This window comes from Eumetopias jubatus, unplaced genomic scaffold, assembly GCF_037043125.1.
Source record: "Eumetopias jubatus isolate StellerSeaLion01/CBP00866 unplaced genomic scaffold, mEumJub1_p1.0 scaffold_2, whole genome shotgun sequence".
In the NCBI taxonomy this organism is placed as follows: Eukaryota; Metazoa; Chordata; class Mammalia; order Carnivora; family Otariidae; genus Eumetopias; species Eumetopias jubatus.
Window position 1 is genome coordinate 38435223 of NW_028274808.1, and position 24625 is coordinate 38459847.

Consider the following 24625-nt stretch of genomic DNA (forward strand, 5'->3'; position numbering starts at 1 on the left):
AACATAAGGCTTTTCTTCTCAGGGCAAGGGGACCAAGAATGTGATAGAATTTAGAGGAAGGAAACAGCAAGGAACAGCTGTTGACCAAATAAGCAAGGGCAGGGATGGTATGAAAACAATAATGATAGTATTACCTTGTATTTCAAAAGCACCTTTCTGCAAAAGGCTTGAAGTACTGTATAGAGTATGCAGATTTTGTCTCTTATCCTCGGTGATCGAAAAAAAATTAGATTCATTCTTATTAACGTGTGTTTCCATAGCTACCCACAAATATTTTGGCTGTTTCTATTTGCTGTGTCTATAAGTGCAATTAATTTCTTCATTGAGCAGTATCGGGAAATCCCGGTAACTTCTCAGCTTCTTCAGTTGTTTAGGGTGATGTTTTCCGTACGGTCGGGCAGTAGCTTTTCCCTTCTTTTGCCATGTTTGTGGCTTCACTGTACTTCGTTGTACTTGTCTGAGTCCAGGTTAGCATGTGTGTCTTGCCCTTTCAATCATCAGAACTTGCCTACAATCTCTGCCCTGCGGTTCCATTCACCACCATCAAACTTGCACCTTCCTGGTATCATAACCTCTGTGATTCTCTTCTATGTGACTGTTTTAATGAATGGCATTCCATTTACATGGCTGTGTAGTCATTTTTTTTTTTATGTCTTGACAATAGGTACACATCAACCTGATTTTTCTCTTCATTCTCCATAATGTAACTTAAGACACGTCTTTTCTCCCACCTTCCTGAACTTGACAGTGCCATGTGACCAACAGTTTCATCACAGATTTCTCCCTAGGTAGTTCTATATATTCTGTCTGGACATCTCCTTAAATCCTCTTTTTTTACGTAGTAGAAGTGTTTCTCTAAAAATTCATTTTACTCTCTTGTGGTTTCGTCTGATACATATTAGTTGGAATCAAAGATCTTAGAAGTGAAAGAGGGCCCCTCGATTTTGTATCTATCCCTCTGCCTTTAAGAAGATACATACTGCTCTCACGAACAGGTGGCGCCACTGAAGTCCAGAGAAGAGATCTGTTTATGGCCACACCTCTATTAAGGAAGCAAAAGCTGGACCCCCACTCCCCAGTTGAGGAACAGTGGGAGACTGGAAAAGGCAGTTGGCCCTGGAGAAGGAAAGTCTCTGAGTCAGTAAAGTAGTCAATTGGTACTTGGGTGGAGAAGTTAGAGTGCTTGGACTCAAATCTATAATACTTAAGGAATATTAATAACAACCACTGAAAAGCTATGTAGGAATGAAAATTACAGAAGAATGGAATTGTGCTCAATAACTAATGTTCCGATCATCTAATGCTCCGATCATCTAATGCTGCACAACAAACTACCCCAAAACTGAGGGATTTCAAATAATATTTTGCTCACAGATCTGCAATCCAGGCAGAGCTCTGCAGGGACAGCTCATCTCCACTCCCTCCAAGTTAGCTGGGATTGCTCACAGTCTGAGAGTTAGAATCATCTGAAGGCTCACTCAACTCAGACATGTGGAGGACAGAATATGGGGCTGCCAGGGCTCCATCCAGAGACATCACTCTGTACCTCCATGTGACCTCTCCATATGGACCTTTCAGCGTGGCAGCGGCAGGACAGTCAAACTTCCTACATAGCAGCTCATTGCTCCCCAAGGGATGTAGCTCAAGAAAGAGAGTCAGGTGGAAGCCTTTTATGAAGTCATACAGCATCACTTCTGCCACATTCTCCTGGTCAAGGCAATTACAAAGTGCCGTTGAAAACCGACCTCTGCTCTGGGGCCAAAGTATGTACCACGAAGACAGATTTTACACATAGTAATAAACTTTGCCAGGCAAAGGAGGCTGTAGCAGGCTAACGCCTCCGGGACTGCAAACCCACCCACAGTAAAAGGCTGAGGGGTTTTATAAGAAAAAACAGGATCTGGGTGGTTTCAATAGGAAACTGGTACTTGCTGCCAGCCACGTTCGTTATGTCTTCAAGCTGGTCTCATGACTAGTGCTGGCGCTGGCCATCCCCGCCTTGTTACTACGCATACACTGAGATCAGCGAGATGTCAATATTGACACCACATTCCTGGAACAAAGGATTCTACAGAAAAACGAGTGAAAGGGAGGAGGAGGCTTCAAGAATTAGGAAGAGAAAAATCTGTTTAGTTTGATGTCAAGCCTTGCTGAAGCACTAGTGTGTCCATCTTGATTTCCAGCCCTCTTTACGTTTCTATAGCGGTTTCAGAATGTCTTTCCAGAGGCGGATATAGACACCCCCTCTCTCGATGGAGGAGTGTCAACATCATATTGCAAGAAGAGTACATGGGATGAGATCTATATCAGAGCAGCTGTCTTTGGAAAACACAATCTGCCACAACTGAAAACCACGGGATTACCAAACCATTAAAACAGCCCTTGAAAAGGCCATCAGTTTGTCACTAACAAAACTAATTCTGCAAGATGAGCTCAAACGTAATTGTCCCATCCTTTTGGAATTCCTCTTCGATGTCCCCCAGCTTCCATAGCCCTTTGTAAATATGCCCACTCTGCCATCAGGATGTTCTATTTTCAAAACATGATTGTAATCAGGCAGGTACTATCAACCTGTCAATTAGCCAAACTTCTTTTTCAAATCAATCAGTATAGCATAGAAAACATCACAATTTAAGAGTCTTCGGACTGATGGGGAAGTGACCCCTCAGGGGAGCCACAAGTGGTACTTTGCATAGAAAACAGAGCAGAGAGGAAACATCAGCAATTCTGAGAAAACCTGACATCAAAGAAAAAATATATATATATACACACATATATACGTATGTATTTGTCCTACATTAAAGGTAGAAGGTACAGCAGTACAGTAAATGTCAAAACAACCTCGAGAATGAAGCAGCTGGGATGGAAGCATAGCCTAAAGCAGTGTTCTCCAACCTCACCTGCATCAGAATCACTTAGAAAGCCCGTCGAAACACCCCCAGAGCTTCTGACTCAGCAGGTCTGGGTCGGGCCTGAGAATCTGCATTTCTCACGAGTTCAGGGACAACGCTGTTTGTGGTCTGGCACCACGCTCTAAGAACCACTAGCCTAAAGGTTTTTAGACCTGGAGGTAGTGGCCCCAGCTGAGGCCCTGGCAAGGATGAAGGAACCAGAAGCGCCACAAGAGCGGTGGGCGGGGAAGATGACCCACGGGACGGAAGTGGCCTGCTTTTAACAGATCCCATTTCTCCTGTTGGTCCCCCCTGCAGGCCCGGGCACGCTCCGGCCATTGCACCGCGAGCCCGTTCCCCCAGCCCAGCCCAAGGCTGACGCCGCCGGGCCGCTGCAGCCGCGGTAGCGACGCGCCCCCTCCCGACCGTCCCGGGTAATGTCATCCGAGAACTCACACTCAGGCGGCCGGCCGAGGTGGGCGGGGCTAACCTCCCTTCGTGAGGCTGTTGGGAGAGCAGACCTCGGAGATCCGAGTCCCCGCCCCCGAGCCGTGATTGGTCAACGCCGCCCGAGCGCGGTGACGTGAGGCCGGGGCGGAAAGTTTGTTTGGAAGAGCGCGGGAGCTGGGAAGTCCAGGGCCTGCTACGTCCGGGAAAGGCCTTAAGATTGTTCCGCTGCCAGGTGCTCCTTCGGAAACGCGGGCTGATTCCTCACGACTTTCCGGTACTAGCCGTCTGTTACCTCGGAGTGCCTCTCTGCCTCCCTGGTGCCCAGGTGAGCGTCTGAGTGGGACCTCTGGTAATGTGTGTGTGTTGGGGGAGGGGATTACTGTGCTCCTGGCCCCCCAGACAGGAGAGGAGCTGGAGGAGTATGCTCAGTTTCTCCGATGCTCCGAGGACATCCTCTCGTTCCCACCACCCACCTTCTTAGCATTTGGGATCACTGGTCTGATGGTGCTGGGCCTTGTGGCTCTGGCTGATCAGTTCTTGCAACAAGTTAAAAGTACCTGCCGTGAGTTAAGCACAGGTAATTATGTCCTGTGCTTAACTCACGGCAGTGCCGGTAACAAAGCAGATGCGTGATTCCTATTTGAACTGAAGTGAACACAGCCCCTAAGGAAAGGACTCTACCAGGAAGACAGGTATTACGTGGCGTGACAGGTGCTCACTTCGAGGTGTATGGGGAAACACTTTTAAGGGGTGACTTCTTTGAGAAACTGATATCTGACCTAAAGTTCGAAGGAAGAGGCAAAGAATTGAAAAGAATCAAAGCCTGTGAATTGACTGGCGACTGCTAGTCAGCCTCTACAACACCAGCGGTAGACAGACAGTTGCCTATTCTTGCAAATAAACGGAAACCACACTGCAGGGTATTGGTTCTTTTATTTTCATTAGGTACCGGTTTCAGAGAACATGACGGAGGCACTGGACCTCACAGGGCGGGACTCTGATGCGGGTAGTGAAGAAGTGGTCCTAACTCCCGCAGAGCTCATTGAAAGGCTGGAGCAGGTAAGCATTAATAATAGTGGTTATTTCACAGAGTCATTGTGAGGAGTAAATGGGATGATATATGTAGAATGCTTGCTTAGCGTATTGTTTGGCCCACGATGGGCACTCAGTGTTAGCTGTGAGTAGTAATAATCCTTACTACAACCCGGTGAGGCAAGTATTACTGCCCAACATGAACCAAGTCTCGCTGACTCCCATATTATCTGCTCTTAATGTACTACACCTGCTGCCTTATTCTTGTCTTCTCTCTTTAACAGCCCCTTTCTGGAACTCTCTGTTTGTTACTCTAGTAGTCTTCATTCTGTCCTACCATGCATGTCATCATGAGTGACAAAAGGAAGATAATTTTAAAATTATATCTTATATGATAATTCTTACTGTATGAGTAATTCTTCATTTGTATTTGTATCACAGATCTTTCTGAAAGTCTGGTGAAAACTGGCCCTTTTTCCCAGAATAATATATGTATACACACACACATCCAGAAATTTTGCATGTCATTTCGGGAGGTTCACAGACACCCTGAAACCTGCCCACCTAGTTTAAGAGCCTCTGCTTTATTAGGAAAGGATTCATGAGACAAAAACCCTAAAGCACAAAGATTAGGAAAAAATGGATACATTCAACTACGTTAAACTTGAGAACTTTTGTTTTTACACCTTGAGGGCAGTAAAAAGACATGCTGCAAAACTGGGAGAAGATATTTGCAATATTAGTATCCACACTGTATAAACAAACTTTACAAACTACCCAATAGAAAAAAATGAAGTCTTAACAGGCATCTCCCAGAAGCGGAAATCAGGACGGCCTAGTGGCCATCATATGGAAAAGATGTTCAATCTTTTTAGTAATCACGAACATAAAAATTTAAATCCCAAGGAGATACCACTTCATACCCATCAGATTGGCAAAAATGGAAAAGGTGAACAATATAAAGCAATGTGTAAATAAAACAACATAAAGGATTGTGGAGCCATTTGCACACTTGTTTACTGTGGTGAATTGGTGCACTTTGAAAAATAATTTGTTACTGTCTTGTCAAGTTGAAGGCACACGTATCTTGTGTCCCATTCTTTCTGCTCCCAGGTCCATACCCTGGAAAAAACTTCCCGGGGCCACGCACAAAATGTTCATAGTATTGTTTGCAACAGTTAAAAACCAAAAGTAACCCAAATATCTGTCAACAATAAAATAAATAAAAATTACGATCTATATGCACAATGAGAAAAAAAAAACAGCAATACAGTGAAAGAGAGCTCTTGCAACAACACGGATGACTCTCGAGAGCATGATGTAGAACAATAAAAAATAAGTTTCTGAAGAAACCATTTATGCTAAGCTCAAGCACTTGCAAAACTGTTGTTCGAGGCGTAGCTCATGACACATGCTGGTATGCTGCAGTGCGTCACAATGTTGACATTTGTCCTCTGGGACAGGGGGATCCCCCAGACTGGTTGCCTCTCGTGGCTCTGAGGGGCTCCTTGGAAGGCAGCACAGCCTCAGCTTGGCAGTGGGTGAGCAGAAGTTACATCTCGGGCCTGAAGCTCTGTCGCAGTGCCCTGAGTGCAGCCGAAGAGTTGGTCCACCGCCTGGACAGCTGCTGTAGCCGGAGCATAGCCTGAGGAGCCACCTGACAGGGCCCCTCATAAACACAGCTCCAGGAACAGATAGAGGATACTCATGAATGCCGTTAAAAAAATGATTTAAAAGTTACTACCTACAGTGCAAAGTTTCTCACTTTAATAATTGTGTTTGTTTGCTAAGGCTGTATAATGAAGCATCATAGCCTGGGTGGATTAAACAAACAACAGACGTGTATTTTCTCAACTCTGGATCCTGGAAGTCTGAAATCAAGGTGCTAGCACTGTAGATTTCTTCTGAGGCTTCTCTCCTGGGCTTGTAGATGGCCATGTTCTCCCTTGTCTTCACATGGTCTTCCATGTGTGTCTGTGTTCAAATTTCCTCCTCTTAGAAGGACACCAGTCTGGGGCGCCTGGGTGGCTCCGTCGTTAAGCATCTACCTTTCGGCTCAGGTCATGATCCCAGGGTCCTGCGATCGAGCCCCACATCGGGCTCCCTGCTCGGCGGGAAGCCTGCTTCTCCCTCTCCCACTCCCCCTGCTTGTGTTCCCTCTTTCACTGTGTCTCTCTCTGTCAAACAAATAAAATCCTTAATTAAAAAAAAAAGACACCAGTCATTGAATTAGAGCCCACCTAATGATCTCATTTTAACTTAATTACCTCTTTAAAGACCCTGTTTCCAAATGCAGGCATTCTGAGGTACTAGGAATTAGGACTTCAACCATACAAATTGGGAGTAGAGAGGAACACAGTTTAGCCCATAACAGTGAACAGATTGTCTTTAAAAATTTTGATCGGGAATCAGATGTAGCTATTTCAAACATAGAACCTGATTATTAAAAAAAAAAAAAAAACCGTGGATTTAAATGCAAGTTTCTCACTAAATATTTTGAAAACATTTTGTTTGAAAGTTTTATACTAATATAAATTTTTCCTAATGTTTTAAAATTTTTACCAAAATAATTTCATAATGTCAATGAGAAATCCCCCTCAAATCTACTCCGTTTACCCCAGTGTACCCAACAAGTGCTATCATTTTCTTTGAAATCTTTGGGAATCATAATGTAGAGATACAAACAAATGTAGTGAGACTATAGAAAATTAAATACTAAGGTCAGGCTAATGATTACCTTTGAAGAGGGAGGAAGACAGGGACTTTTAAAATAATGATAATGCTTGTTAATGAAGTTATGTGTTATGTGTACACAGGGGTTTATATCTCTATTCATGTTATATGTAATAAATATTTCTTACCTATTCAGTATTTAATAAGATCAGTTAAAAAGAAACATTCCTGCTTTGTAAGTCCTCTGTGACAGTTTCAGTCTTTTCTCATTTGTAATGCTCCTTGAAAATACAGACTTTTCTTTCTAGTTAACATTTACAGCACTAATACAGGAGCTTGAGCCCATGGAAAAAAAATTTATGATAGTAGCAATACCTACTATTTAATAATATGTCTTCATGGTGATAACTGGAGATGAAGAGACTCAAGGATGTCAAAAGGAATAAAGTGAGCCTGATTGGCATGTAATTCTGAGCTTTGCTTGAAACTAACTGTAATTGAAAGACAAGATTAGTTTTCGTCAGTCACCTGTGGATATTTCGGTTCTCTAAGCCTTGGTAATTTCTGAAATGTACCAAATATCTGGGCCTGAGTCATAAATTAAGGATTTAACCTCTTGCTCCAAAACTGTTTAATAGTTGATCCTTTTATATTGTGATCCTTTATACTCTTAGGCAGTTAGTAAATCTGTGTTTTCTCATTAATGAGATAAGGATAACTGTATCCATTCCTCTCATAATGAATGAAAAGGTATTTGTAAAGTACTCTAAGCTTCCCAAATGAGATGTGTAGATTTAGGTTACTTCATCTCCCAAAATAGAAGGGTGCTGGCGCCCCCTCGTGGGAAATAGCAGGTGAAGTTGTAGGAACGAGTTGATGCTGTTTGACGAAAGGTACTGTTTGAACACCAGGTGTTGCTCTCACTAGTAGGCATCATACTGGCAACATTTTTTTTTTTTTAAATAAATGGTATTAGGGAACTGCAGAGGCAAACTGACAATATTTTTGAAGTGAACAGTGATTTTTTTTTTTTTGCAATTTTGGTTAAATATAAAATTGTAAGCACAGCCTTCCCACTAAAAGAAATAGAAAAGCCATCATAAACATAGCTCGTTTACAAAGCATTTCCAGTATTTCCAACTCATAGGCAAATAGTTTTCTTTGCCGGAAAGAGCTGTGATTTTCATGGGATATGTACAAACTCACAGGGTTATTTTGCTCCATTGTGAATGATACTGATATATATATATGTTTGGTGGGGGACATTGTTTTTTAGGCCTGGATGAATGAAAAGTTTGCCCCTGAGCTGCTCGAAAGCAAGTCTGAGATTGTAGAGTGTGTCGTGGAACAGCTAGATCACATGGTAAGAGTTGCTTATCTCGGGATTACAAAGGAAGAGAACTTTAAAAGGGTTTTGTCAGCATAGTGAGAGGTTGAAGTATGATACCAAATCTGTTTTGTTTGGCCCAGCCTAGTGGGGTTTTTTTTTTTTAAATGAAACTTTTTTTTTTTAAAGATTTTATTTATTTATTTGAGAGAGAGAGAATGAGAGATAGAGAGCATGAGAGGGAAGAGGGTCAGAGGGAGAAGCAGACTCCCTGCTGAGCAGGAAGCCCGATGCGGGACTCTATCCCAGGACTCCAGGATCATGACCTGAGCCGAAGGCAGTCGCTTAACCAACTGAGCCACCCAGGCGCCCGGGTTTTTTTAATATTGAATTAGTTACCTGCGTTTATGAAGCATGAGCGTTCCTATAACTATCTGCACGTCAGCTTCCCCTGAAAAGTCTAAAACCCTGTCAATACTGGGCCCATGTTTCTATTAGAGAACAGCTGACCAGAGCAAGGTAAGGGCCACCCCCTTTCATGTGCTCTGTTCCCCACAGTCCCTACCTACCCACCCCTCTCAGATAGCTTGCCTGCCTGGCCCCCGTAGACGCCTGAGTTTGTGGCCTTTGGCTTAGATGGGCTGGGCTTAAGTCATTATTAGCCTCAGAGTAGCTTTACAACATTGGTATTTTACAGTTTCTCAATTGGTGATTTAACACTGCCCTTGGACATGTCTTCTGTCTGCTGTATTATCTCCTTTACAATTGGGCCGGAGTTCTTCTAGGCCCTTCCCACTCACCATATTCAGATTCTATTCAGATGGTTGTTTTCTAAAAGTAAATGAGTATTGTTTGAACTTTTTATAATGAGGCTGTAGTTTTTTGGTTCTCCTTTGACCTATATGTAGTCTTTGAGTGCTCAACTTTGCCAGTGATGGTGGTCCCTGTGCAATTGTGCAGACTGAATGAGAAACGTCCTTCTTCTGAATATCATGTTTTTTATATACTTCATTTTCTCTCTTAATAGGAAGAAAATCTCAGGAGAGCCAAGAAGGGGGATCTGAAGGTCAGTATCCATCGAATGGAGATGGAGAGGATCCGCTATGTCCTTAGCAGCTACTTGCGGTGTCGGCTCATGAAGGTTTGACGTGGAGATACCTATAGTTAGCATTAAGGCAATGCAGTGTGTAATATGGACTGAGCATCTTGGGGAGACGTTGGGCTGGGGCCTGAAGATGCTGCAAAGCCCCAATATCAGGGTAGCTAAAGAATAAGGAGGGCAAGAGATTATTCTGGAGAAGCCTAGATGGAACATGCATTGCACACCTCCGGGGACACATTTGTAGTCTTTGTCTGCTGTGTGAAAGGTGCCCCTGGAATTACAGCACGGCAGTGCCGAAGAGTCATTTGCATTAGTTGACTAGGGAATACTGACCAGAGGCGAATAGTTTTCAGGAATTATTTTGCAGCCATTGTATAACCAATGTCAAATTGACCGTGATAACTTGACATTCAACCATAGTTATGAGGCCATCTAACTTATGAAAATGAAATTGCAAAACATTCTTGTTTTATATGATGTTTATTTTAACCCGGAAAGTTCTTACTTCTTTGAAGTATCTTCTCATTTGGTTCCACTTGTTCCCTTAGTTAATACAAAATGAATACATCCTCTCCTACGTGAGAGTGCTCTCAACTAAACATCTCAACCATTTATTTCCATTTGCTTTCCTGGTTCTGGTTCTGACAAAGGTTCTAGTTTGTCGGTATCCTTAAATTATACCACCTGCAACTGAGTACAATATTCCATTTGTAGTTTGGCCACTTTTGTGAAAAACAGGATCATCACTTCCCTTATTCTAGATATTAAACTGTAGTAATGCCACCCAGTATCACATGAGCATATTTCACAGAGACATCACACTCTTCATTCTGCACTTGCCATGAACTCTAACCTCTTTGAAGTTTTTGAGTTACCATTTTCCCATCTTGTCACTATCCTATGTTTGAATGGTTTGATTTTTCAACCCCTAAGTGTGGGACTTGATACCCCTCTTATGCTTCGTCTTATTGAATTGGGCCATTTCCCTGGTCTCTGGATCCCGATCTTGTCATTTAATACATTAGCTATCTCTTAACATTTGGTATCATCACCTTATGTCAAGTTTGATAAGTATGTCATCAAAGGTCTTATCTGATTCATTAGTAGGACTGGGCCAAGGACAGAATATTCCACCAGAGACTTCCCTACAGGTCAACATCTGTCTGTTGAATCAATGTAGTTTCTTCAACTGCTTCTGAGTCTATACTGATCTATACTGTCACAGCCCCGGCTTTACACTTTGCCCCCAAGGATGTCATAACAGTGGTGTCATGTGTTTTGACAAAATGGAGATTTAAAAAAAAAAAAAAGCCTCTCCACCCCACCCTCAACTACCAGGCCATCCTTTTTTTTTTTTTTTTCCCCTTAAGTTGGATAAATCCTTTTCATGTAAATCACTTAATTTTCTTTGAGTTCACAAACCAACTCTTAAATGATCAGTTCTAATATAATGCCACATACCAATGTGAAGGCCATTAATCTGTATTTGAAGGTTCCCCCACCGTCTTTGTATTTTTGGAAGTTGGGAAATTGGCCCGCCTCCACTATTTCTCACCTCTGTGAGTGCAGTGATTCTGAGACCGTGAGACTGCTTGCATCGGTGGTGCACTAAGTGACAGAGGGCGGTTGGCGTGCATCAGCGCAGAGCGCCTTATACTCCAAAACACCACACAGACGTTCATTTATCCTGGAATGTAATTGGTCCAAGCCAAAAGACATAAACTCCTTTAAGCAGATAAAGGCTCCTCTGTCTTGGCCTGGGGTCCTCCTTCCCATTGTCCTTTCCCTACTTGCATTTCCTTCCACAGACAGCCCTAACAGCACTGACTCTGAGTGGTGGCCTAATCCCTGTGCAGTTCCTGACCACTTACCTTCATGTAGCTTTTAGCGTTTTATTTTTTTTTTTCTGTTTTGTTTGTGTTTTTTTCCTGGTATCATTTTTTCCTAGCCTTGCCTCATTGTGGACTTCATCCTTGCTGGTTATATTCTTATAATTAAGAGTCACTGTTCTCGGGCAGCTGGGTGGCTCAGTTGGTTAAGCGTCTGCCCTCGGCTCAAGTCACGATCCCAGGGTCCTGGGGTCGAGCCCTGCATCGAGCTCCTTGCTCTACTAGGAGTCTGCTTGTCCCTCTCCCCCTGCCCCTCCCCCTAGTCATGCTCTCTTTCTCTCTCAAATAAATAAAATTTTTTTTAAAAGTCACCCTTCTCTCTGCTTGTGAATTCTATATGTGTCTTCCCAGCTTTTGTACATGCTTCCTCTCAGAACAACCTGTGCAGTTGCCTAGAAATGTTAAACGATACCCCCTTCTCTCCCTCATTAATATCATTTACAGTTACATTTTCATATTTTCTTTTATGAAAGCCTCTCACCCTTTTGAAGTGGTCTTCCTTTTTAGAGCCCTTATCTTTGCTCTGCATTCTTTGAAACCTGCCTCCTTGAAATCTTGGAAGTCTAGAAAGGGTCTTGACTGTGAAGACTTGCCATTTTTGAAGTCAATTCTAGTTTAACCTCAACCTGTTTCAGAAAATTTGTATATTTGACTCTCGAATCCTGACACATTTACACAATGCTTTTTATTTATCCTCAGATAGAGAAGTTTTTCCCTCATATCCTTGCAAAGGAGAAAACACTCCACGAGGGGGAGCTGTCTAGCCTTTCTCCAGAGGAGCTGGTCTTTGCCAAACAGTGAGTAAGCAAGACGCGTGGGGACTGCTTTCTTTCCGTGGCTTGTGAGCATGAGTTTTGGTGGTTGTCTCCGTGAAGTTGATGGCTGGACCACTGTTGTGTGTCTGACAGCCTGGCGGCTCCTGCAAGGAGGGTGGTCACAATAATTTGAATTCCTCTCTTTCAGGTACATGGCTAACACAGAGACCTACCTCAAGAATGTTGCCTTAAAGCATATGCCTCCTAACTTACAGACAGTGGACCTCCTGAGGTCAGGTGAGCAGAGCACTCTCTTTTCAGACGTATCTTCAGGTGCCTTAGAATAAGATCTTCATCTTTACTCTCTAGCCTGGAAAAATAAATATGTAGATAAGCAAAAAAGAGAAGAGAGGATGTGGTTTGGTTTAAAAACAAACAAACAAAAAATCATTGTGCTCCTGGGTGGCCCGTCGGTTAAGTGTCTGACTTCAGCTCAGCCAGGTCCCTGGAATTGGAAGCTTGTGGAGAGGATCAACCTGCGTCAGTGCAATAAATCTTGCTTAGTTAGCCCAGGTGCCCTGAGTCCCCTTCAGGCCTCTGGAGCATTGTAGACCCTGAGGGCAGAGTCGGGGAAGGCATGTTGAAATCCAAGCTGGGTTTCCTGGAATAAGTAGCTGCCCAGCCGGGTCATCTGGCCCTGTGAAGTTGGAGTCTCTGTGGCAGGCCCCAGACCCTGAAGCGGCCCAAAGGACTCCCTTAGACCTTTGGAGCCAGTTATCCTGAACCCCCACCTGTAGATGAGGAAATCAAGGACAATATGAATGCTGAGCTAGGCTCTTAGAACTGAGAGTTATCCAGTAGGTTCTCAGAACCTGCAGTTGTTGGAGTCCTCTGGGTACACATAGAGCTCCAAGAAATGAAGAGCTGTCAAGCAGCACAGCCTAGGACCCCTCCTTACATGCAGTGTTGGCTGGTGATAGAAGAGGCAGCAACCTCTCACCCCGGAATCGACCAGGGAAGGACCGCTTACGGTGAAAACCTGTATTCCGTCGTCTGGCACTCAAGACTATCCCCCTGTGACCCAGTCTTTCTAGATGTATAAAAACATTTTCTCACTAGATTTATACACTCCTGTCCCCCCAACACTGCATGCATATTTCTGCCTTGGCCCTTGCTGTTAGCTCCCAGGCTCACTTTCCTCGTTGAGTCTGCATTGACCTCTTCCTCCCCACTTGCCTGAGGGACTGTGCCACCAGGGTGAGGCTTTATCAGATGCTGCCGGTAGCCCTTTTCAGAGTGACTCTGTGTCACGCTTGCTTGTATCTTCCACAATGTGCACATTTTACATACTCAACGTCTGTTGAATGAGCCATTGCTGTGTGAGGCCCTGCGTGGAAAGTGTGCTGTTTCTGTAAAGAGCCAGATCTCTCCTCAAGTCACCCTCCCCGCAAAATGCTGTCACATCAGGGGTCCCTTAGTGCTCGGCGCAGTGAACCCCAGCAGCTTTCCCCGACTGGTCTTGTTGGCTGAGCATTTTCTGACTGCATTATCATTTCTCTGGCAGTTCCCAAACCAGATCTAGATTCATATGTGTTTCTGAGAGTGAAAGAACGACAGGAAAACATCCTGGTAGAACCAGAAACAGATGAGCAAAGGTGAGCAACATGTGACCTTGACGGTGGGAAATCTGCCTCCACTGGGGGCACCAGCTCAGCTCTGCATACATTTTTTCCTCCTTTTTCAGGGACTATGTGATTGACTTGGAGGAAGGCTCACAGCACTTGATCCGATACAAAACCATTGCGCCCCTGGTCGCTTCTGGAGCAGTTCAGCTGATATAAAATCAAAAGTAAATACACAATGACAGCATGGAACCCTAAAGATAATGTGTAAGAGCTCCTTACCTCTTTGTGCCTGCAGACGGCAGAGTTTCCCCGGCAGTGCTCTGGGTCACCTGGGCATTGAGAAGGAGCTCAAGGCACGATTCCTAACTTGCCACACGTCCTCACTGCCATCCTAGCCACAGTCAGCAGGTGGAGCCATCGCTCTGCTGATTCTGCATGCTGGCCCCTCTGGCCGAGCCCTCTGAGACGCTCACTTTGTGCGCCTTTTTCCTTTGTGGTATTTCTTGAGCTAAGGGAAGTGAGGCAACCGCAGTTCATAAACGAGCCTCGCTGCCTGTGATTAAGGGGCAGTAGTTAGCCCTGACCTGAGGGTGACCTGACAGCTCTTTCACCTCCCCAGTAAGAAGAGGATAAATGCAGTAGAATAACAGAAGATGAAATATCTTCTAGATTATCTCACTGGACTATGTGAACTAACCTTCTGGAACCTCTGATATTGGACTTAAAAGCAATTTCTGCCCTGGTGGGTACTGAGAATCACAAATAAACCAAGAAACCATTACGGAGTTTCAGTTTTGTGCCAGAAGGAGCCTCTGGGCAGTTCTCAGTTTGTAGCCTAATGAAGTATATACTCCCTGCTGCTAACCTGCAGCCTTCCCTGAATCTCGGGCAGCTTTGCCAAGCCAACCTCCAGGCCATCTGGCCATTCCTGGCCAGGGATCTGCTAACAGCAGCATTAACTATCCTATCTTGTGACCTTAGTAACAGCGTTTCTGTTTTTAGCTCTACTTTCTCAAGGGAAGTGGGTGAAATTCACGTGAGCAGAGAGTGTCACAGTGACACCTGAAGGAAGGATGTAGAGACAGTGAATGAATTGTCTTTCCCTGAAACATGACCAGAAGGAACCTGCATTCCAGTCTTTTCTTGCTGATGAGAAGGCAGCAGATTTTCGTTTAGAGTAATCAATGTAATATGGCTATCATTTCCAAGAGAAATCACTAAGTAAAAGCAAGAAGGGTTTATTTGTTAATAAAAGCATTTTCTATTTCATGTAGTGCTTTACTTTTTCCGCAGTGATTTTACCTTCTTCAGCTGTTTATAAAACAAATAGGTATTGAGCATGTAGGGTGCTAGGCACAGTTCAAGGCACTGAGGCTCCAACCCAGAATAAGACAGAGACTTGGAACAGGGCGACTTCACTAAAGAGTAACTAGAGTGAGGGTTTGAGAGGTTCTTACCTAATTCAGTGAATCTCACTAAATTGGGCCAAGATCTGAATACCAAGGAGCCAGACACAGATCAAAAGGAAGGTGATTCCAGACGGAGAAGACAGCTTATACAAAGGCCCTGAAGCAGAAACGAGGTCTGCCCATAGTCCTAAAACACAATGGGCCCTCAGTCGGGTCTAAGAGGCAGTCTGGGCCCAGATTACATAGGGCTTTGTTAGCAAGGATCCCATTTGGTTCTCACAGCAGTCCTGAGAAGTTGACAGGGCTGGTAGTAATAGGTGGGAAATGGATGTTAAAGTGGATGTTTAGTGGTTAAGTCTGAGACTAGAACCCACAGCTGCCTCCTAATCACATGTAATACGAGCTCTCTCCCCAAGGCCTCCCTTGTGCTGAGCAGCCTGGAGAGGGATGTGGGCTATTACGCTGTTACCTAGAACGGTGCCTCCAGAGCCTTGATACGAACACCAATCGCCCAGAGGTCTTGTTAAGATGCCCATCCTGATTCGAGAAGACTAGGGTGGGGCCGAGGGTTCTGCATTTCTGAGGATCTCCCAGGCTGTGCCGGCGGTACTGACCCAGGCACCCACCTGGAGTGGTAGAGCTCTGTGCCGTCACCGGCTCCCACCACGGACGTGCCAGACACACAGAAGACTTGAAGGTCTCTACAAAACCACAGAGTGCGTTTCTCCATTTCCTAGGCCACCTCTTTAAAGGAAGACTGGTTTAAATCAGTTGTTTTAAGATAAAGGGGAAGTTCAATTTCAAAACCAAGTAAGAAAGGAAATGAAGTGGCTTAGTGTGACATTGACTTCAACTTGTCCAGTTTGTGGTATTTTGCTCTATTGATAAGAACTCATTATGAAAGTATGAGAGATGGTTTTTCAAATAATTGCATCATACTTCATCATAAGCTTGTTGCTAGCAAGATGGTTCTTCCTGAGAAGTGCTGGCAGGTCCGGATCTGGGTTTTTCCAGCCACAGCAATCATGATTCAGCTGTGACCTTAGAACAAGGTCAGCTGTTTTTACTCTGTACTCAGGCTCCAGCAAGCAATGTGACTTTGGTGCCATCAAACTTCCTTCTGTGATGTACACAAGTTAACCATAGAGCTTTCAGAGGAAACTGTTAAGCAAGGACATTGTTAATCAATTCTTATGTTCTTCAATTTTTCATGGGAAGCTAAAATTCCAAACATTTGGAATTCTTCTAGAATTGATTTTTTTATATATTGTGGTAAAATACACATAACAAAATCTACCATCTTGACCATTTCTAAGTGTACGGTTCAGTGTATATTAAAGAGATTCACATTGTGCAGCCATCACCACCGTCCAACTCCATAACTTTTCATCTTGTAAACCTGCAACTCTTTACCTCTTTAACAATAGCTCCCCTTTATCTCCCCTCCCCCCCAGCCCCTGAAAGCCACCATTGTACTTTCAGTCTTTATGGTTTTGACTACTCTTAAGTACCTCATACAAGTGGAATCAGAGTATTTCTCTTTTTGTGACCAGCTTATTTAGCATAGCGTCCTTGAAGTTCATCCATGTTGTACATATCATGTGTCAGAATTTCTTTCCTTTTTTTTTTTTTAAGATTTTATTTATTTGAGAGCACGAGCAGGGGGAAAGGCAGAGGGAGAGAGAAAGGGAGAAGCCGACTCTCCACTGAGCAGGGAGCCTAACATGGGGCTCGATCCCAGGCCTCTGGGATCATGTGCTGAGCTGAAGGCAGATACTTAACGGACTGAGCCACCCAGGCTCCCCAGAATTTCTTTCCATTTTAAGGCGAATAATATCCCATTGTATATGTATAGATCACCTTTGCTTATTCATTCATCCATCATTGAACACTGGGTTGCTCCACATTTCAGCTATTAAGAATAATACTATAGGGGCACCTGGGTGGCTTAGTTGGTTAAACGTCTGCCTTGGGATCCAGCACTGTGTCGGGTTCCCTGCTCAGCGGGGAGCGTGCTTCTCCCTCTCTTTCACCTTACCCCCACTCATGCACTCGCTCACTCGCTCTCTCAAATAAGTAAATAAGTAAGTAAAAGAATAATACCATCAACATGGATGTACAAATATCTCTTTTGAGACCCTGCTTTCAATTCTGTAAACCCAGAAGTGGAATTGCCGGATCCTATGGTAATTCTGTTTTAACATTTTGGTACTGTTCTACTGTTTTCCACGGCCACTATACCATTTTACATTCCCACCAACAGTGCAGAAGAGTTCCAGTCTCCAGTTTCTCTACATCATCCCACTGTTTTCTATTTTTGTTTTATAATGACCATCCAAATGTGTGTGAGGTGGTATCTCATAGTTTTGATTTGCATTTCCCTAATTATTGGTGATGTTGAGCATCTTTCCATGTGTTTACTTGCCATTCCTCTATCTTCTTTGGAGAAATGTCTATTCAAGTTCTTCACCCATTTTTTAATAGGGTTGCTGGTTTTTTTGTTGTTGAGTTGTCAGAGTTCTCTATATTCTGGTTATTAACCCCTTATCAGATTTATGATTTGCAAACATTTTCTCCCATTCTGTGGGTTGCCTTTTTACTCTGTGGATAGTGTCTTTTGATGTACACAACTTACAAATTTTCATGAAGTCCACTCTGTCATTTTTTTCTTTTGTTACCTGTGCTTTTGGTGTCATAGCCAACAAATCATCATGAAATCCAATGTCATGAAGCTTTCGTTATAACTTTTCTTCTCAGAGTTTTGTTTTATGTCTTACATTCAGATCCTTGTTTTATTTTGAGTTAAATTTTATATATGGTGTTAGGTAAGGGTTCAACTTTTTTTTTTGCATGTGGATATCCAGCACCCCCCCCCACCCCCCGCCGCCCAACACACACACACGCCATTTGTTGAAAAGACTGTCCTTTTCCCATTGAATTGTCTTGGTATCCTTGTCAAAAATCATTTGACCGTTTATGTGCGGGCTTATTTCTGGGCTCTGTACTCTGTTCCCTTGGTCTATATGTCTGGCTTTATGCCAATACCACACTTTTGATTACTGTAACTTCATAGTAAGTTTATCATCAAGAAAGTGTGAGTCACTTTCTTGATGATAAAACAGTCTTTTTCAAGGCTGTTCTGGTTATTCGAGATTTTCTTGAATTTACGTGTGGGTTTTAGGATATATTTCTTCTATTTTTGTAAAAACTATCATTGGGATTTTGATAGAGACTGCACTGAATCTGTAGATCACTTTAGGTAGTACTGACATTTTAACAATATTAAGTCTTCTATTCCATGAGCATGGAGCGTTTTTTCATTTACTTAGGTCTTTAATTTCTTACAACAATACGGTGTAGTTTTCATTGTACAAAGCTTTCACCTCCTTGGTTAATTCCTAAGTGTTTTATTCTTTATGATGCTATTGTAAATGGAACCATCTTTATAACTTTTCATTGTTTGTATATAGAAATGTAACTGATTTTTGTGTGTTTGTATCCTGCTACTTTGCTGAATTTATGTATTCTAACAGCTTTCTTGTGAAGTCTAAGGTTTTCTACTTTTAAGATCATATCATCTGCAAACAGAGATAACTTCACTTCTTCCTTTCCAATTTGGCTAACTTTATTTCTTTTTCTTGCCTAATTGCTCTGACCAGAACTCCCAGTACTATGTGAAATACAAGCGGTGGAAGCGGACATCCTTGTCAAGTTCCCGATCTTAGAGGAGAAGCTTTCAGCCTTTCACCATTGAATATGGTGTTTGCTGTGGCTTTTATTATGTGGAGGTAGTTTACTTCTCTTCCTATTTTGTTGAGTGTTCTATCGTGAAAGGGTGTTGAATTTTGTCAAATGCTTTTTCTGCATTAACTGAGATGATCTTGTGATTTTTTTCCTTCATTTTGTTGATGTGGCCTATTACACTGACCAATATTTCATATATTGACCCATCCTTGCATCCCAGAAATAAATCCCACTTGGTCATTGTGTATAACCTTTTCTGCATCAGTGCTCATAAGGGGATTGGTCTGTACTTTTCTTGTAGTGTCTTTGTTTGGCTCTGGTATCGGGGTTATACTGGCATTGAATGAATGAGGAAGTGTTCTCTCCTCTTCCATATTTTGGAAAATTTTGAGAAGGATTGGTATCACTTCTTTAATTGTTTGGTAGGATTCACCAGTGAAGCCATCAAGTTCAGGGCTTTTTTTTCTGGATGGAATATTTTTGATTACATATTCAGTCACCTTACTCATTATAAATCTGTTCAGATTCTCTATTTCTTTGTGATTTAGTCTTGGTAGCGTTCTGTGTTTCTAAGCATGTGTCCATTTCTTCTGGGTTAACTAATTTTGGTTCATGTACTTTCTTACAATCCTTTTTAACTTTCTGGAATCAGTAGTAATGTCCCCACCTTTATTTCTGATTTTAGTAATCTGCGTCTTCTGTCTTTTTTTCTGTCCATCTAGGCAAAGGTTTGTCAATTTTGTTGATCTTTTTCAAGAACCAATTTTTGGCTTTATTGATTTCCTCTGTTGTTTTTCTATTCTGTATTTCATTTATCTCTTCTCCAATCCTTACTATTTCCTTCCTTTTTGCACGTTTGGATTTAGTTCTTCTTTTCCTAGTTTCCAAAGTTGTAAAGTTAGATTGTTGATTTGAGATTTTTCTTTTTTTCAATGTAAAACATTTATGGCTATAAATTTTCCCATTAGCTCTGCTCTTGCTACATCTCATAATGTTTTCATATGTCATGTTCTCATTTTCATTTGCATCTGTTTTCTAATTTCCTTTGTGAATTTCTTCTTTGAGCCAGTCGTTGTTAAAAGGTGTATTGTTTAACTTACACAATTTTGTGAATTTTTCATCTTTTTTATGGATTTCTAACTTTATCCTGCCGTGATCAGAGAAAATGCTTTGTATGGTATCTATTTTTTTAAATCTATTGAGACTTAATTTGTGACCTAAAATGTGGTCTATTCTGGAAAATATTCCATGTGCACTTGAGAAGGTGTATGCTGCTGTTGGATAGAGTGTTCTGTATATGTCTGTTAGATCCAGTTGGTTTATTGTGTTAAGTCCCCTGTTTCCTTACTTAACTTCTGTTTCTTCTGTTCTTGTTGTGAGGGTGCTATTGAAGTCTTCAACGGTTATTGTAAACTGTCTATTTCTCTCTTCAGTTCTATCAGTTTTTGCTTCATATATTTTTGATGGTCTATCATTAGATGCATAAATGTTAATAATTATTATATCTTCTTGCTGTATTAAACATTTTATTAATATATAATGTTCTTCTTTGTCTCTTCTAACATTTTTTGATTTAAAGTCTATTTTGTCTGATATTAGCATAGCCTCCTATGCTCTCTTTTGGATACTATTTACTTGGAATATCTTTTTCCATCCTATCCTTTCAACCTGTTTGTTTCCTTGAACCTCAAGTGAGCTTCTTGTGGACAGCATATAGTTGGGTCATGTGTTTTGTCCATTCTGCCAATCTATTGATTGAAGAATTTATGTACAAATTTAAAGTAATTACTGATTAGGAGAGGCCTAGTTCTGTCATTGTGCTGTTTGTTTTCTATATGCCCTATAGCCATTTTGTTCTTTATTCCCTGCATTTCTGTTCTTCCTTTGTGTTTAGTTAATTTTTTTTGCAGTAAATGTTTAAATTCCTTTATTATTTCCTTTTGTGTATACTCTATAGCTACTTTGTGGTCACCATTGGATTACATTTAATATCCCAAAGTTACAACACTCTTAATTTTAATTCATAGCAGCTTAACTTCAGTAACATAAAAACTTTGCTTATTTGCAGCTCTGTCCCACCCCTTTCAGTTATTGGCGTCACAGAATTACATCTGTGTACACTGTGTTCCTAAAAATATAAACTCATTATTCATCTAAATTCATTAGTCTCCTAAATTATGTAGAAAGCAAGATTTGTAGTTACAAACCAAAGTTACAGTAATACTAGCTTTGACATTATAAAATTGAGGGTTTTTTCTTAAAATACATGTCTCTTAAATCATGTAGAAAACAAAAGGTACAGTTGCAATAATATTAGCTTTTATAATTGCCCATATGTTTACCTTTATTAGATTTTTATCTTTCCATATGGTTTTGATTTACTGAGTAGTGTCATTTCATTTCACCTTGCCGACTCCCTTGAGCATTTCTTGTGGGGCAAGTCTAGTGGTCACGGACTCCCTTAGCTTTTATTTATCTGGGAATGTAATTTCTTCCTCACTTTTGGAGAACAGTTTTGTTGCATAGTTTTTTTGTTGACAGTTTTTTTCTTTTAGCACTTTGGATATATTGACCCACTGTCTTCTGGCTTCCCAAGCTTCTGATAAAAAATCTACTCAATCTTATTGAAGATCCCTTGTTATGTGATGATTTGCTTCTCTCTTGCAGCTCTCAAGATTCTCTGTCTTTGGCTTTTGAAAGTTTGATTATAATGAGTCTTAGTGTGGGTCTCTTTGAATTCATCTTGCTTGAAGTTTGTTGACCTTGGATATTTATATTCATGGCTTTCATCAAATTTGGGAAGTTTTCAGCCATTATTTCTTCAAATGTTCTCTCTGTCCATTTCTGTCTCTCTTTTCTTTCTGGGATTCCCATGATGCATACATTGGTCCTCTCGATGGTGTCATGTCCCACAGGTCCCTTAGGTTTTGTTTGCTTTTCTTCAATGTTTTTTTTCCTGTTCTTTGGCCTCAATAATTTCCATTGGCATGTCTTCAATTCACTGAATCTTCTGCTGTTCAAATCTGCCTTCAAATCTGCCAGTAAATTTTTCATTTCAGTTACTGAATGTTTTCAGCTCCAGAGTTTCTTTTTTGTTTCTTTTTAAGTTTTCTCTATCTTCGATATTTCCATTCTGTTCACACATCATTTTCTTGGCTTTCTACACATCTTCTTTTAGTTCTTTGAGCACCTTTAAGACAGTTTTTAAAGTCTTTGTCTAGATTACTATTAGATCTTTTTCAGGAACGGTTTCTATTGATTTATTTTTTCCTTTGAGTAGGTCATAATTTCCTGTTTCTTTGTATACCTTGTGATTTTGCATTGAACACTGGACCTTTGAAACTAATAATGGGGTAACGGTAAATCAGACACTCCCTTTTCCAGGGTTTGCTGTTTTCTTGTTATTGTTTGTGTTTATTGGTTTTGGGGTTTTGTTTGTTGTAGGCTATCTCAGTGCCAAGGCGTGGCCTGAGGTATAAACTTCATGTCTTCTCAGGTCTTTTTGGAGCCTTTCCCTGGGCATGCACAGCCACTTTCTAATTTTCCCTGCATATGCAATTATTTTTGAATGTCCTAGTCTTTTAAGTCTGGCTCCTGAATAGGGAAAAAAATAAAAAACAAATAGGAAAAGAAAAGGTACCAGCCCTTTAAATACCTTGGAAGTCATCTCAACCAGAGGGAAAGGGGCTTGCAACAATGAATGGAGGTTCAATAATGGCTGCCTGCCTCTTTGCACCTCTGCCACAAGAAGCACCAATCAGCAATCAGAGCACAGAACACCCTGTATTTAGAGGACTGGGTCCTTTTTACCCCACCCTGTCTCCCACAAGCGGAGCACCAGCTGCTCCAGGAACACTTGTACAAGCACCTACCACATGGCTAGGAGTGAAGGATGGGTAGCTGCTACAGAGCTAAGAGCTGAAACTGACCAAAATTAACTGTGATTTACCATCCAAGTGTTTCCTCAGAAGTTGCAAGCCTTCAACAGACCCCAGAGTCCCAAAATAGTTAAAAAAGACAGATTGTGCCAGTGTAATTGTTGTCTCGGCAGAGAGATTCCTGGTGCTTCCTACTCTACTATCTTCCCAGAATCCTCTGAGAATTTATTTTTTTTTAAAGATTTTATTTATTTTTTTGACAGAGACACAGAGAGGGAACACAAGTGGGGGAGTGGGAGAGGGAGAAGCAGGCTTCCTGTGGAGCAGGGAGCCCAATGTGGGGCTCGATCCCAGGACCCTGGGATCATGACCTGAGCCAAAGGCAGATGCTTAACGAGTGAGCCACCCAGGCGCCCCAATTTTTTTTTTAATGTATCTAATAAACCAGCTCTGAAAATACTCTCACTTGTCAAAACAACTTCATTTTTAAAAAGGCAAAATCCGTATCCTTTATTTACAGCTTGGTTTCAAATAATGTAGCTGTTTCTAAAAACTTGAACATCCCTTCCATGGCTGAAAAACAATTACTGCGTGTTGTGAAAATTAATAAAGGAAAACCTCACTGACGTGGAGGCCAGAAGAGAGAGCAGTACCGTGCAACATCAATTATAAGCACCAACAGAAGAGTTCCCAACAGGAAAGAATCATCAATTCCAAGTCCCAGTAGGGAAAGATGTACATTGCATCTCCCACAAGACCTCTGCTACCCCTGCAACTCACCCAATGGGAAACTGTCATCACCCTGGACTCTTACTTTTTTCCAAGAGACTTTCGTTCAAAACACCCCCCAGCTTTCTCCTTCTCCATAATATAACATGCCTCTCCTTACTTTGTTGGACATGCCTATGGTTTTACCCTAGCTTGCATATTCCTAAATTACAATTTTCTGTTATTCCTGAGTAAGCCCATTTTTGCTGGTAAAATAACTTTTACTTTTTTTAAGATTAACAGGGTATTCAAAGGAATGTACTACAGTTTCTGAAGGCAATAATGTTGATCAAGTATTTGCTATGAGTCATACTATTCTATGCCTTCAGTAGGATAAATTTGTAAATCTTCACAGCAACTTTTTTTTTTCACAGCAACCTTATTTGCTTACAAATTCTTCTTGTTAAGGAAAACTATTCAAAATAAATTCATACAATTACCTAAACTTTGCTTTTTGTCCCAGTTCTATTAGGTTCTATGAGAATAAAAGTAAATGACTATTTCTGCCCCCCCCCCAAGGAATTACAGTGAATACTAAGAGAACCACCTAAGTGTAAATCTGAAAATATGAGATTGTTTGACAAAGGAAAAAGATTGTCTTAAGAGCCAGGACTATGAAGTTTGAAAGGAAATTATCTGCTTGGGTTCAAAGCTTTGTATATGAGAGGATGTTTTAAACCTCTTAAGTAGGGTATTCCTTGGGACCCAAAGTTGTTCCCAGCTGAAATGTAAATTTTTTTAAACTTCAAGTTGCAGCTCCTCTTATCTCTGAAGCTGCAATTTTCCTCAAGTATAATTCTGACCATTTCATTGCCTCTTTTAAAAAGCTTCAGTGGCTACCCACTGCCTACAGAAAAGGAAGGGAGTAAAGGAGATTAATATTTTTTGTGCACTTGTGTCCAGGACAATGTACGAATTGCCCTCCACAAATTACCTTGTTTAATCCTCATACTCACATTGCCTCCCAGCTTCCTGGTTAAATCACCCTTTCCCTTTCCCTAAATGGTTTCTAATCTTTTTATACTTATAGTTTTACTGTTTTCTGTTGATTAAAATCCCACCAAGGTTCTTTGGAGAATTAA

General features: G+C 41.6%; 1 protein-coding gene across 2 annotated transcripts; it reads left to right on the plus strand.

Annotated features, from left to right (window-relative positions):
* Positions 1-3494: 3494 nt before the first annotated feature.
* On the plus strand, positions 3495-23891 carry GINS4 (GINS complex subunit 4). 2 transcript variants are annotated; one of them, XM_028124068.2, is made up of 9 exons: positions 3586-3666; positions 4287-4400; positions 8323-8409; positions 9401-9514; positions 12064-12161; positions 12328-12416; positions 13684-13774; positions 13864-14008; positions 23296-23891. In XM_028124068.2, the coding sequence occupies exons 2-8, from the start codon at positions 4305-4307 to the stop codon at positions 13958-13960; spliced, it is 672 nt and encodes a 223-aa protein (XP_027979869.1). In that variant the 5' UTR covers positions 3586-3666; positions 4287-4304; the 3' UTR covers positions 13961-14008; positions 23296-23891. The 2 variants fall into 2 exon arrangements, with proteins under 2 accessions (XP_027979868.1, XP_027979869.1); XM_028124067.2 differs by lacking the exon at positions 23296-23891 and having other exon boundaries at positions 3495-3666; positions 13864-15013.
* The last annotated feature ends 734 nt before the right edge of the window (positions 23892-24625 follow it).